This window comes from Epinephelus moara, chromosome 6, assembly GCF_006386435.1.
Source record: "Epinephelus moara isolate mb chromosome 6, YSFRI_EMoa_1.0, whole genome shotgun sequence".
Classification (NCBI taxonomy): Eukaryota; Metazoa; Chordata; class Actinopteri; order Perciformes; family Serranidae; genus Epinephelus; species Epinephelus moara.
Window position 1 is genome coordinate 10,692,231 of NC_065511.1, and position 14,064 is coordinate 10,706,294.

Here is a 14,064-nt window from a genome sequence, read left to right on the forward strand (position 1 = left end):
CGAGGAGAGGCCCAGTGCCTGTGCGGCCGTCCAATGGGCGGATAGCGTGAGCTCTGCTCACCGTCACGTCACTCCTGATTGGATGGTTGAACTGTGGAGGAGGCGGGAGGTGAAACCAACCAATCCGAAGTAGTGCGTGTTTGCCATTATCATAAAATATTCAGCAGCATCCCTCCGACTGTCTGTGAGCAAGTTATCATGAGTTACAAAGGTAAATCTTTGTTTTGGCTCGGCTGGCTTGTTTTTGGAGTACCTGAGAAACAACATGAAGAGTCATTAATGATTGCATAGTGAGTTTCTGCCAGCAAAAAAAATCCGTTTCTCAGCAGTGCTTTCACCATCTAATTTTTTTTTTAATCATATTTTTTTATATACTTTTTTTTTTAATTAAAAAAAGATGTGGACTTTCCTGGGAATAGCCAGCTTCACATACCTTTACAAAAAGTCCAACTCAGTCTTGGGTTTGGCTCACAGAGAGCTTGTGATGGCCGCAGTCTTATTTCTGACAGTCGGGCTGCTGCTGTCCTATGTCAGGTATTTCCACAGCCAGAAGCTCAGTATCTCTCAGGTGTTTCATTTGCCGCTGAGCCTTTTGTCTTATGTGCCTGTTATCAACCATTTAATCCCCCAAACTTCAAAACAGAGGAGCGAGAAAGCAGAGAACAACAGTAAACAGGTAAGAAAACTCATGTGGATACATGCTAGCCTAATCCTGTGAACAAAGGACAAAGACAGAATAGAAAAAAGATGAGTAAGCATCGTTTTCCATTTGATTTATCAGTAATTTATCATGCATATTTTTTTATTTGGTGATTTAACTCTTTGGAAAATCTTGTGGCTTCTTTTTCTCAAATTTTATTTCTGAACTAAAGATTTAAGTGCTTTACATATTTATGTGCATTCCTATATCCAAAGACTACAATTGGATTCAAAAAGACAGCTGATTATTTGATGAAGTATATTTTTATGTATTTTTTGCATTTTCCAGTGTTTGCCCTACAGTCCAGTTTAGTCTGGACTCTACACTGTGTGTAATGACGCTCTCTACGTAATTGTTTCCAGAGCCGGAGAACAAGAAAAAGAGTAGACATAGAGTCCTCTGCCTCACAGAGTGCCTCAGCCAGTGGCCCCTCAGTGGCCCCGGAGCCAGATGTGGTGATAGTTGGGGCCGGGGTCCTGGGTTCGGCTATGGCGGCCGTCCTAGCCAAGGACGGGAGGAAGGTGTTGGTGGTGGAGAGGGACCTGAAGGAACCTGACAGGATAGTAGGGGAGCTGCTGCAGCCTGGAGGATTCAAAGCACTCAAAGAGCTGGGACTGGAAGGTCAGTGACAGAATCTGCTGCTGTCAGTGACCTGCAGATGAATTCTGAATGTACAAATGATCAGGGACCTCCGCTCCTTTTACATAATCAATTTAGTTCCTGTAGTTAAAGGTCCAGAGAACCTATCATCTCAACCCAAGGAACTCCCACACTCTGAACACTAATTTTAGTTGTAGTTATATTTCCCATTAAAGATTTCTGTTGCTGTTTTGCTTGTGCTCTTGTCACAGCTTTACAGGGGGCGGGGCTCAGTTGTAAAAGGTGATGCACATGTTTCTGTGCACCAATCAGATGCCACAATATTTGGATCAAAATCTGGTGATGGTTGTTTGGCTGTTGGATTATATCACTAGTGCTGTCAATCAAATGTGACCCACACAGTCTTGATGAAACAGATAGGATGAGTGTTAAACTCAAAAATAAAATAAGACCTAAACATGTTTTTCCTGAACTTAAAAACTTTGATTGATGCAAATTTAGTCCTTAACAATAGTACTTTGCCTCAGGAATACTTACAGTTTAAAAATGTCTTTTTTTTTTTTTTTTTTTTTTTTTTTGAATGTTATTATTATTTTAATTAATTAATTAATTGATTAATTAATTTTATTATAATTATTTTCGTACTCTAATATACGCTATACTATTTTTTAAAAAACTATTTATCCTTCTATTCTACAGTAATATTCCTGTTATATAGTAATTAATTTTCTGTAATATTTATGTTATATATTATATTGTAATATTTGTCCAATTGGCCAACAATTTGTTGGTAAAATACTGAAAATCATGTTTTTATAGTGTAATTAAAGTGAATATCATTTAGTTTTTGAATGTACCAAATATGTCAGAGTGAATTCATGGAAAATGTGTCTTAAATTCATTCAAATACAAATATTTTGGATGGCATGTAGCAACCATAAACAACATGGATTTATGGGTTTCAGTGTTTCACTCAGTGGTCATATCAGATCCGTGTTCCATTTTGTGTGTGTGCACTGATCACATGTACAGTATGTACACAGCAGCAGACTGAGTGAATGATGACTGTGTGCTGTGAGACTGTAACCTGTTACGTGTGTTTGCCCTCAGGTTCAGTGAAGGGTCTGGATGCCCATCTGGTGCACGGCTATGTGATCCATGACATGGAGAGCAGCACAGAGGTGGAGATCCCCTACCCTCAGGGGGAGGACAGCATCCAGTGTGGACGCGCTTTCCATCACGGTCGATTCATCATGGGCCTGAGGAGAGCTGCCCAGGCCCAGCCAAAGTGAGTAGAGTCATGATAAAAGAGGCCATATGCCAAATGACCAACTGGCTAATTGGATGACATTGTTTTTGACTGCACTGAGAGTTAGAAGGGACAGGAGTGTAATTAAAAATCTGTTGTTCACATGTTGCTAATTTTTCCTGCTCTACACAGCCAAACTACATTTTGTTTCAGCAAATTTTATTTTTCAGGTGGTTTAATGTGTTTCAGATTTATTTTTATGTCGAGGACCATTTAAACAAGTATCAGTGGTGGTTAAATGTAATTTAATGTTTAAGAAAAGCAAATGATGGTTTACTGAAAATGCCTCAATAGCTCCTGCTTAGAAATCAAAATGTAGATTTCTGACCATGTGTCAAATAGACATTTATTTTGCCTCAGTAGCTTACTCTTGTCATGTTGCCCATGCTGTTCTGGCATGTGGAGGCAATGTCTCTAACTGCCTAATATCGCCCCCCAGTGTCACATTTGTAGAAGGCAACGTGACCAGTTTGCAGGAAGAGGATGGCTGTGTAACCGGAGTCCAGTACAAGGACAAAGAAACTGGAGACATCAAGGTGAGGAGAGGAAACTCTGCTGCACATGTACAATGTTATATTCACCTGACCTCATGGAAAGAGATACTCTATTTAATGCAGAGGGTGTGTGATGACTGTGTCAACCTGTGTCCTGCAGGAAATCCATGCAGCGCTGACCGTTGTGGCCGATGGCTGTTTCTCCAAATTCAGAAAGAGTCTGGTCTCTGGGAAAGCTCGGACCTCATCTCACTTTGTTGGATGCCTTATGACGGTAAATACCACCAAGTGTTGCTGCCCTTATCACACTGCACTGAATAATCTGAAATGACTAGTCCATCAGTCGATTGGTCAGTTGACAGAAAATTAATCCACAGATACTTTGATAGGTGATTGTCATTTTCAAGAAAAAGAAAAAAACAAACATTGTCAAGTCTCAGCTTTTAACATGTGAATCTTCTTAATATCCGTGTTTTCTTTGTTGTATATGAGAGTAAACTGGAAATCTTCTGGTTTTGGACTGTTGGTCAGATAAAACAAATATACTTGTTTGGGGAAATTAAAATGAGCATTTTTCACAATATTTGTATTTTTTATATATACAAAATAATTCACCAATAATTGAAAAAATAATGAGCAGATTAATCGACAATGAAAATAGTTATTAGTTGCAGCTATGGAAGGATAACTGAATGAAAATGTCACTGAAATTAACATGCACTGACCAGAAGGAGGCTCAAAATGACCAAAAAAGACATTAAATTACAACAAAAAGACACTAAATCACATCAAAGAAACACAAAACAACCATAACGACATACAAAACCACATAAAGATACATAATGACTACAAAGAGATGCAAAACAACCTCAAAAAACATAGTGAAAATACGATGAATTGCCTGGGGCCCATTGTCTGATAATCTGCAATGGGTTGTTCAAATCTATGATTCTTTTGACTATAAGTACTTGGTAGCATTTAAGTTAAAATACAATGTGTAATTATTTTGGGAAATCTCACAAATGAATCTTTATTAACTGAAAACTACCTTGAATGAATATTCTATCAATTAAAATATGTTTTTTTTCACAGTGGCTCAAGATATATTTCATTATCTTCATTTCTGAGTTATCACTGTGCTTCTCTCCAGGACTGTCCCCAGTTTAAAGCCAACCATGCTGAGCTGGTCCTGGCCAACCCAAGCCCGGTGCTCATCTACCAGATCTCCTCCTCTCAAACCAGAGTACTTGTAGACATCAGGGGGGAGATGCCTCGCAACCTCTCCGAGTACATGGCTGAGAAGATATACCCTCAGCTGCCAGGTAAAAGACAGATGAGACTTAACTTTATTCTTTAAAAGTCTTGAGAGTTTTAGTCTTGTGTAATTATGTCGAATGAAAAGCGACCTTTGGCCTGAGGAAGAACCCCTGTGGTGTGATAAATGATCAAAGGTAATCATGGCAGTGATGCCAGACATTGTTGTAGGGAGGATTATCCAGGTTGCTGCCTGTACTGCTGTGTGTACTGTCATGAACCTACAGCTGAAGGATTTGACATTCATGGTGTGCACTGCTATTCAGCTGAAATATCAAAGCCACAATATCAAAGCCCAAGCTCTGGTAACCTTGACAGAGGTCCAGCTGAAATGGCGGAGTCAGTCACACTGATACATTGATAAACATACATTCAGTACACCAAAAGAAAAGGCTTTTTCTTGTGCATGTGCCCAGCATGCACCTTTGGGTTTTCATCCACACAGCCAGCTGAATGATCGACCGCCTGCGCTCTCCCTTTCCCTCTTTCCTTCAGAGCATTTAAAGGAGGCTTTCATGGTGGCACTACAGAACGATCGACTCAGGTCCATGCCAGCCAGCTTCCTCCCTCCCTCCCCTGTCAACAAGCCAGGTACTGAAGTGTTATTGACTGCTGTGTTGTTGGAGATGGCCAGAGGGAATCTATTGAACTGATTTCAGCTTGTGTACAGTACGGTGCACGTCTGGGAAAATAGTGCACCGCTTTGGTCATTACAGTATGATGAAACAAATTAAAGAGATTTCCTGGTTGTTGACAAATTGGCAATTAGTTTACACTTCAGGAAAAAAAGCTGTAAAAGCTCTGTCCAAGGTTTGTTTTTAAGTTATCAATACTTTGTTTTATGGATAAATTCAAAATATATATTTTTTGCCTGATAGAACAATACTTACATTAACAGAAAAGTAATTTTGCAAAAAACACTTATGGGCTCTCTTGTGAGTTAAATAAGACGATCAATACAAATTTCATATATGTACTGTAGATATGAAGCTATAGCCAGCCACACTGATTGACGACTGACCATCGACTTGGTGTGTCTGGGCCTTTAGAGGTGTGAGAAGGTGCAGGCCATACGATTCCCACGATTCCCCCGTTTCCATTATTTGTGCTAAGCTAAGCTATAGAGCTGCAGCTAGTAAGCTTATCTTAGCACAAAGACAGAAAACAGGGGAAACAGCTGTAAGACTGCCGACAACCAGTGGGAAATCCAGGAAGTTATTGTGCTCAGCCAAGAAATAGTCCAGCACATAACCTTCTATCAGGCTGCAACATGGTATTACACTTTTTTTTTGACAGATTAAACACACAAATTTAATGTGTAAGAAGGTGAGCTTTAGAGGCAGGTTTTGGTACCTTTGGACAGAGCAAGGCAAGCTGTTTCCCCTTGTATCCAGTCTTCGTTCTAAGCTAAGCTAATTTGCTGCTGACAGTAGCTTCACATGTAATTTACCACATGGATATGAGAGTGTTATTAAGCTTCTTCTTAAACTCTCAATAAGAAGGTGAATAAGGATATTCCCCAAAATGTTGGACTGTCCCTTTAAGTTAGACTGTTAGTATGTGTTGGATTGGAGTTGTAATATCAGTGAGCTACGCTGGTGTAATAAGCGATGACAAACTTAAACACTCCCAGAAGGTATTAACTGTCAAAATCTGAAATAAAAGCACAGAGAAACACTAAAAGTCATCCTCCACACGTCATCTGGTTCATTGTGTTTGGCACTAATTGGCAAATTTTATTATAACAAAGTGCTGAAGGGAGGAAAAAAAGACAACAACCGGTGATGTATTTTGGATGAGAGACAAACAGCAGTCTGTCGTTTGCAGGCGTTCTTCTCCTGGGTGATGCTTACAACATGAGGCATCCTCTGACGGGAGGAGGGATGAGTGTTGCTCTCAACGACGTTCGCATCTGGAGGAGTCTGCTCAAGAACATCCCGGATCTCTACGACGACGAGGCTATGCTGCAGGTAAACACAAGGACCCTACCTTACCTTTTATGCCAACGACTCACAGTTCCCCTAACCCTAAAAGCATTTATGAAAACAGTTATTAAAAACTCTCTAATGTATAAAACATGAAAAACAAGGCCTGTGTAAGTGTATCACAGCCTGTAGAGGTTATATTTAGAGCCCCTACTGCATCACAGTTGCCTTATTCTGTTTTTCCCTCTGCTGTAGGTGAGAGACTGCAGACCAGTGTGCAATATTACACAGCTTTTTTTTTCTTCTTCTCAATAGGCAAAGAAAAAATTCCACTGGGAACGCAAGTCATCACATTCTTTTGTGGTGAATGTGTTGGCCCAGGCCCTGTATGAGCTGTTTGCAGCCACAGACAGTGAGTCTCTGCCTCCCTCTGCATCTAATAACACATGGAAAACAATGACAGGGGATCAGAAATGATTACTATTATTTTGCACTGTCTGCAATACTTTTGAACACTTAATGGTCATTTAGATTCACATCATGTCCACATGCCTGTTTTGTGTTAACCAGACTCTCTTCATGAGCTGAGAAAAGCCTGCTTCCAGTACTTCAAGCTTGGTGGAGAGTGCATCGCTGGGCCTATTGGACTCCTCTCAGTGTAAGCATTACATAATGTCCCTATCAATAACAGAGGATAATTTCACTAATATGGCGCGATAGAAAAAAACACACGTTTTTATATAGTTTGACATTTTGGAAATATGCTCATTGCTGAGAGCTAGATGAAAAGCTCAATATACTACATTCATGTCTGTAGGGGAGACCGGGATTGGTTGGCCCACTTCTCACTCTGCAATATTTCTCTGGCATAATTTGTTAGAATATTCCTATCAGCAGCAAATGGAAGGTTAAGCTCTCAGCTATAAATAAATATATTTTAATTGCACACAAATGTTTTCTAAAATTAGGTGATTTGCGATTAATGTGATGATGACATTTGTGCCAACCAGCCCCATCTGAGGGTTGGTTGGCACAATGTTAAAATGCTATAGTTACAAAAATGAAACAATTTGAACATTTAATTTAAAAAAGAACTAGGAAACATGGACGTTTAATAGAATATCTGCCTAATTTTAAAACCAAAAAAACATTTTAAGCAAATTATTAGCAGGGATGTCAATGTCAATTCAAAAATAATAATAATTAACACTATAAACATTGCTTTTAATCTCACAAAATAGTTTTAATGTCTAAGAATACAGTTACAGTTGTTCATATTACAAATGGTTGGCACATTTGCCAATGATCTCTCGGTGTGCCAACCAACCCTGCTCACATTTGACCTAACTTTATGATATTATGTAAGCCAGCCACCATCACTTATCACATACTTTCAAATAACAACACACCATCTCTGTCTGACAGTTTTATAATGGGGTCATCCCTATATTCCCAGGGTTCTATGTTTCCCACTTAACCCTGCAAAAAAGGTTCTATGTTCCCCACTTACACAAAAAGGGTTCTGTTTCCCGCTTGGTTTAGCGGGCAACATAGAACCCGGGAAACATAGAACCTTTTTTGTGTAAGCGGGGAACATAGAACCTTTTTTGCAGGGTTAAGTGGGGAACATAGAACCCGGGAAACATAGAACCTTGGAAACATAGATACACTCCATTTTCTAATACATTTAGCTCACAGACCACTTTTATACTTTCGATACTATAAAACTGAAATGCTCTCACCAAAAAAAAAAGTGTGACTTTAAGATGTTTTAATGTAGTGAATAAGTGGAGGTGAAAAAAAAAAAAGATTTATATGTTTAATTTTTGTTTCGGTGATCTACAAAGGATCAGAAAATAGCTGTGTGCCAACCAACCCCTGTCTCCCCTACCATAAATATGAAGCACAAGCTGGCTAGCTTAGCTTAGCATAAAGAATGAAAACATACACATTATATGTATTTCTTCCCATTGCAACCTCCTATTGACCACAAGACTCCAAGAATGCTAAGCTAAAGCTAACATGTTATATCTAGTTTGTTAACTGTGTAAAAAATGGTAAGTGTGGTTTTTATGGGGAATTATGTGCTTGACTATTTCTTAGACAGGACCAGTGAGCATCAAATGCTACCTGTTTGTGCTAAGCTAAGCTAGCTGGCTGCTGGCTGAAGCTTCATATTTATTGTATAGACATATGAGGGGTATTGACCTTCTCATTTCACTCTTGGCAAGTGTATTTCCTGAAATGTCAAACAGTTCCTTCAAATACAAGAGACTTAATGACACTGTGATTTTTACCAGGTTGTCACCCAAACCCATGACCCTTATTGGACACTTCTTTGCCGTTGCACTGTACGCAATCTACTTCAACTTCAAGTCCGAGTCGTGGAGCACCAAACCTCGAGCTTTATTCACGAGTGGGGCCATCCTGTACAGAGCCTGCACAGTCATGTTTCCACTCATCTATTCTGAACTCAAGTACCTGGTGTACTGAGGAGCTCTTCATGTGGACACAGAAAGACCAAACTCGGTGTGAGGTCTTCACTGAACTACGGCTCAAGTGGAAACTTTGCAACAGAGTTGGTATTCGTCAGTAGTTTTCATGTTCCTTCCTGCTAAAAAAAAAGCACTGTAACCATAATTGTACAATTGAGGATTTTATACAATATGCTCCTGCCTTACTGAAGATGTCATTGTCTTAATTTCCTACCCAATGCCTTGTTTCAATTGGACATATTATTCAACAATGCCTTGGTGAAGCTCAGTTAGAGTCTGCCCTGTATGTTAAAGGATTGCATTTGCAACATACAGCGACTTCACTCTCACCCTGAATTACACTGAATAATATTTTGGAATTAATCCTGCCCAACAGAGCTGCTGTGTGGAACATGGCATCTGAATTTTGTAACATTGATTTTGCAATAGTGCCTATTTTCTGCTGTATATTGTCCTGTTGAGCTAATTTGGGCTGTATGTAATATGGGAATCCTCATGTAATGACGATATATTTTACTACAAAAATGCCTCATTTTTAATCTGAAGCACTGATAATAGGATGTCAACCAACAGCAAGCTGTCTAAATTATTATTATATGCTGTATTTATAACAAAAACCTAGTATATTTTCAGCCTTGTTTGTTGAGGAAAATATTTGCAGTTCTTTATTTGTCCAAAACACACACACTCTTACTGTATGGGTCATTTCCTGCCTTCTTGATGCTGTTGCTTTTTTTCATAATGTCAAAAGGGACTTTTTGTAACACTGTGGTTTCTAGACTCAGTCTGAAACATGCTGACGGTGCACCTGACAAAACTATAATCCCGGAACTCAAGAATGATCCCAGCACTATTTTAGTCCTGCTGGATGCCAGTAAAGACCTGACACAGCATACTGCCTGGGGGAAGTTTGGGTTTGATGGGGGCCTGGGACAGAGGGAACGACGCTCATGTCAGGACCAAGTCAGCGGATGATGCTCAGGTGTTGTTTGACCTGAGCTGATGCAGACAAGGAACTGATGTGTTTACCTGTGCCTGTGTTGGGCGTGATGGGCCGTTAAATAAAGCAAACTTTTAAGAAAAGTATTGTTTTTCAGTTTTTCTGTTTTAATACAGCAGACTTCTTTGGATCATTTGTTTAATTACAGTTGTTTTAATTGGTTAAATATGTAACAGTGGTCTACTATATACCAGTTTGACCCTACCAGACACTAACAAATACAACCATTAGATGGTGCTCACTCACAGCAGAAGGATCACTGTTTGACTGGAGGCCAGTTGATCATCCTGCCTACAACAGTGTCTCTCAATAGACCAGATTAAGTTACTCTGCAGTGCTTTAACATTGAAATTCAGTAGAAATATGCAGGAACAAGATGAATTCTTTAGATTGTAAGAGTGTTTAGAATAGGTTTAGTTTTAGGCTTCTGCTGCAGCTTTATGTATCTGGGTTAGAGCACAGTAGTAACACTGATGATGAAGAGGCTTTATGTTTTCCCAACTACAAAACAACAAAATCAGCTTTTAAAACACTTTTTTTTACACCGCACTAGTGTTCATTAATGTATTGTCCATTAATATAAGGAGTCTAAACTAACAAATATCCAGTGGTGAAGCATTTTGATGCGTTTGGACTGTGTTTTATTTGGAAAAATCAAGGTTCCTTCAAGGTCACTCAAGTACAATCTGACCTTCTTCAGACACACAAACCTACAAGGACTTCCAAGACAAGAGGGACAGCGGCACAGGAAGGCTGTGTTTATGTTTCTCTGTTATTTAACTGGAGTCAGATGTGGCATCCTGTTTTCAAGAGTGAGCTGGCAGAAGAGATACAGACCTTTGGTTATTTCCTCCTGACTCCTGCATCTAAATTCCAAACACTTAACAGTCACAAAGCAGTCTCACTCCATTCTACTGGCTGAGACAAATCATTTTCTACACTCACCATATTGTAGGATGTATGGAACCTGGGTTGTGCCACGGAAATAATTAGGGAGCTTCACGGTGTGCGATCACCAGCCACAACAACGTTGTGACAGCTGGTATTGTTTTCACCTAGTGAGTCTGTGTGTATGTGTCATCATGGCAAAACATGGTACTAGAGAAACCTGTTGTAGCCAAGTAGCAGAAACCAACACAGAAGTGGTCTGTCTGGTTTTACTTGACCACGTGTTTGTATACCTGTCTGTCTGTGTGTATGGACAGATTTTGTCACTGTAAAAGCATCACAGCTGTGTCCATCATGAAACTTTACAGGTGTGTATTTTAGATCAAAATGAAGGCAGAGTTTGTGGATGGTCTGAGCAAGGGAGCTGGAAGAAGGGGGTGAGAAGTAGGGAAAGGGCAATTCCCGTGAAGACAACCTGCTGACATCAGCAGTAACCAGAATATGAGCGCTGTGCAAAGCAGTGGTGATGAGCTAGCCAACAGGATGCACACGTGCACTAAAATGCACGCGCAGCTGGATTGGCCTGCCACAACAAACAACAGAGAAGCTAGGGTTACACCACACAGAGAGGTAGCATGGCTTTGTTGTCAGCTCAGGAAGCCACTACACCACTATATCTTTACTTTATAGCTGCTATAATGCTTTGAATATCACATAGATCCTTTACATGATGTGGTATAAAAATAAAAACCATAATAATTTTATGAATTTTGCTTTTTATTAGTGCATTTACATGTGTCCACCCATCACATTATATCTTAGTTTGTCAACATTTACACTTTACATTTTTATTGTTGCTTTAATAATTCAAATATGTGTACGCATTGGACGACATGATTGGTCCGACTCCTGCCAACACTAAACAGCTCAGTTATTTATTAGCAAATGTATTGATCTTTTATGTCTATTTGCTTTGACTTTTACATTGCAGGATGTGTCCTCGCACCTGGAACTACATAGTTACAAATTAAGTACACACCACCAGTACTTTCATCCATCGCCGTTTGTCACGACCTGAGAGGATTTAACGTGTAAAAGTTAAAAACTGAAAAAAGAAACGTCACAAATTCAGTCATATCCCAGGTTACAACAATTAATTCAGCTTTATTGTTATTTATACATCACTGATACATTGTATTCTGGTGAAATAATTGGAAGAATTATCCATATTATTCTTTGTGACTCTCCACAAGGACACAAATACTGGTGTGGAAGACCAGGAAAGGGGTGGGGGGGGGGGCTCTGCTGGGGAGGGGTCACGTACTGTACACACTTCCCTCCACCCACCATCATCTGCCTGTCAGAGGTCAGTCTGCCTGCATACCTACCTGGACCTATAGAGACTCACCTGACAGCCACACGAGGAGAGACACCGAGCCCTGCTGCCATGTTTAGCCACATTCAACCCCCCCCCCAACCCCCTTCCTACCTTAGAGTAATCCTCCTTTTTAGACACACAGAGCATTAGGGCATACCCTTATTGATATTGGTAGCAGCAAGCTTTCTACTAACAGTTAACATCTTAATGATCTAAACAAAAAAAGTACTGTACAGCTACTGCTAAGAGAATATAGGAACCTGGCCATGACGCTTTTACACCAGATTAAAGTGCTAGAAGCAACCCACCAATCCACACTTTATTATATATATATATATATATATATATTTATATAGCATTATGTATTTATATATATATATAGAGGAACAAATCTACTATTTGAACATTAATTTACAGGGTAATATACATCATATTGTAACAGCTGAAATATCAGCACAAATAGATCACTGTCACACTTAACAGCAAAATATATATGATTATATAAATCCATATATAATCATATATACCAATATATAATTGTCATATATGCATGTAAAACAGTTACCACGTCTCAGGCTTTTCAAATGATACCCAGAAAAGCGATTGTGTATCAAGACGTAAAAGCTTTACAAGTTTCTCTCTTGAAAGAGTTGACAGGCGGCGGCAAAAGTGCCACGACCTGCGGGTATTTGAGGTCACAGGACAGTTATTTGCATATTCCACAAATCTATTGCAACACGTTACTGTCTACAAACAGTACAGCCAGCATCCTGCGAGAGGAGCTGGTGTTAGCTGGACTCACACGTACACCCACTGAACAGAACATTACGACGATGGGTGATCTGATTATAGCTATGTGCTTTCAGATGGTGTGCTATGACAGTGAACAACAGGAGGACTACAATACACAATACTCTATAGTTTAGCCTCAGAAGACAACCCAGAACTGTACTGTAAAAAGACTACCCCCCGCCCCTCCCGGTAAATATTCTCTCCTCTCTGAGTTAAGTGTCATCGTATCCTGCTGCTGATGAGTTTCGTATATTGTTGTTTTACCACAAATCCCAACTTTATTTTGACACTCCACCATCACAGAGAGTAATGGAATGTGTTCAGCTTTTGTCTCGATTCTTTAGCACTAACTGGGTCTCTCTCCGTCAAGGCTGACAGCACAGTGGGTAACATCCTACTGAATGAACAAACTTCTAGGGGGTCTGAGAGGGTGCTGGGGACTCCTTGAGGTTCTGTCAAGTTCAGATACACAATCTGGACCAGTAGGGCAGTTCTCTCTTCTCGCAGCAGTCCAAAACCTCAGGCGTCATCATCTTTGCGACCTCTCAGGTGAGAGGAATCCCGATAGTCCTTTCCTCTTCAAGGCCCAATGGTCCCTTCCCTGCTTCCCTCTTCTCACCCCTCTGATACAACCTCATCTTTCAGTCGCTTCACCATCATTTGTCACTGCTTTACACACTCCCCCTACTCTGCAAAGACGCTGCACAAGGCTGTAACAAGATACACACAAAGGTAATTTTTCACAAAGAAAAAAAAGCTCCGTAATAACTGCAGTAGTAACGCACAACAAGCATCCGATAGCTGGCTTCCTGCCTGGGGAGCCCTGGTGATGTGCAGTTAGGTTTGGGGCGTTGCCATTGTTCTAAAGGAGGAGCGCTCCTCGGTATGCCCTTTGCAGGACTTGTTTTTTCCCTGTGATGCAGTGTTTGTTATTCAAAAGCCCAGATCTCTATGTCCTGAACATAGAAATCCTCCTTTTTCGAGAGCATGGGGTTCCCAAATGTTTTACAGGAATGACTCCTGCCGTGGTAGAGATCTCCGTCCAGCCACAGGCCAAACTCACCACTGAAGGAAGAGAAAACAGTCTTAAGCAGGGAAGCCAAAAACTATTTCTCCAGGTGGCTACATTCTCTGAAGCATCAATTTTAGGCAATTAACATCACTTATCT

At 40.1% G+C, this 14,064-nt stretch overlaps 2 protein-coding genes across 8 annotated transcripts in view; one reads left to right on the plus strand and one right to left on the minus strand.

Annotated features, from left to right (window-relative positions):
- The first annotated feature begins 169 nt into the window (after positions 1 to 169).
- On the plus strand, positions 170 to 9,920 carry sqlea (squalene epoxidase a). Its single transcript, XM_050047230.1, has 11 exons — positions 170 to 676; positions 1,063 to 1,321; positions 2,411 to 2,588; positions 3,049 to 3,145; positions 3,264 to 3,377; positions 4,254 to 4,425; positions 4,913 to 5,008; positions 6,245 to 6,387; positions 6,658 to 6,754; positions 6,913 to 7,000; positions 8,643 to 9,920. Exons 1-11 carry the CDS (start codon positions 398 to 400, stop codon positions 8,833 to 8,835), a joined length of 1,716 nt encoding a protein of 571 aa, XP_049903187.1. The 5' UTR covers positions 170 to 397; the 3' UTR covers positions 8,836 to 9,920.
- A 1,949-nt stretch (positions 9,921 to 11,869) lies between these two features.
- oxr1a (oxidation resistance 1a) overlaps positions 11,870 to 14,064 on the minus strand; it is a 210,943-nt gene continuing 208,748 nt past the window's right edge. For all 7 annotated transcript variants that reach the window (XM_050045734.1, XM_050045738.1, XM_050045735.1 and 4 more), the window contains one exon: positions 11,870 to 13,960. In XM_050045734.1, the coding sequence (XP_049901691.1) occupies positions 13,825 to 13,960 (136 nt within the window). In that variant the 3' untranslated portion in view covers positions 11,870 to 13,824. The remainder of the gene's footprint in view (positions 13,961 to 14,064) is intronic.

Excerpts from the sequence above, each read along its gene's own strand:
- sqlea (XM_050047230.1), top strand. The coding sequence starts at position 398 with ATGTGGACTTTCCTGGGAATAGCCAGCTTCACATACCTTTACAAAAAG. Across the intron at positions 3,378-4,253 it reads TTGTTGGATGCCTTATGACG|GACTGTCCCCAGTTTAAAGC; the intron begins GTAAATACCACC and ends GCTTCTCTCCAG. Across the intron at positions 6,388-6,657 it reads ACGACGAGGCTATGCTGCAG|GCAAAGAAAAAATTCCACTG; the intron begins GTAAACACAAGG and ends TCTTCTCAATAG.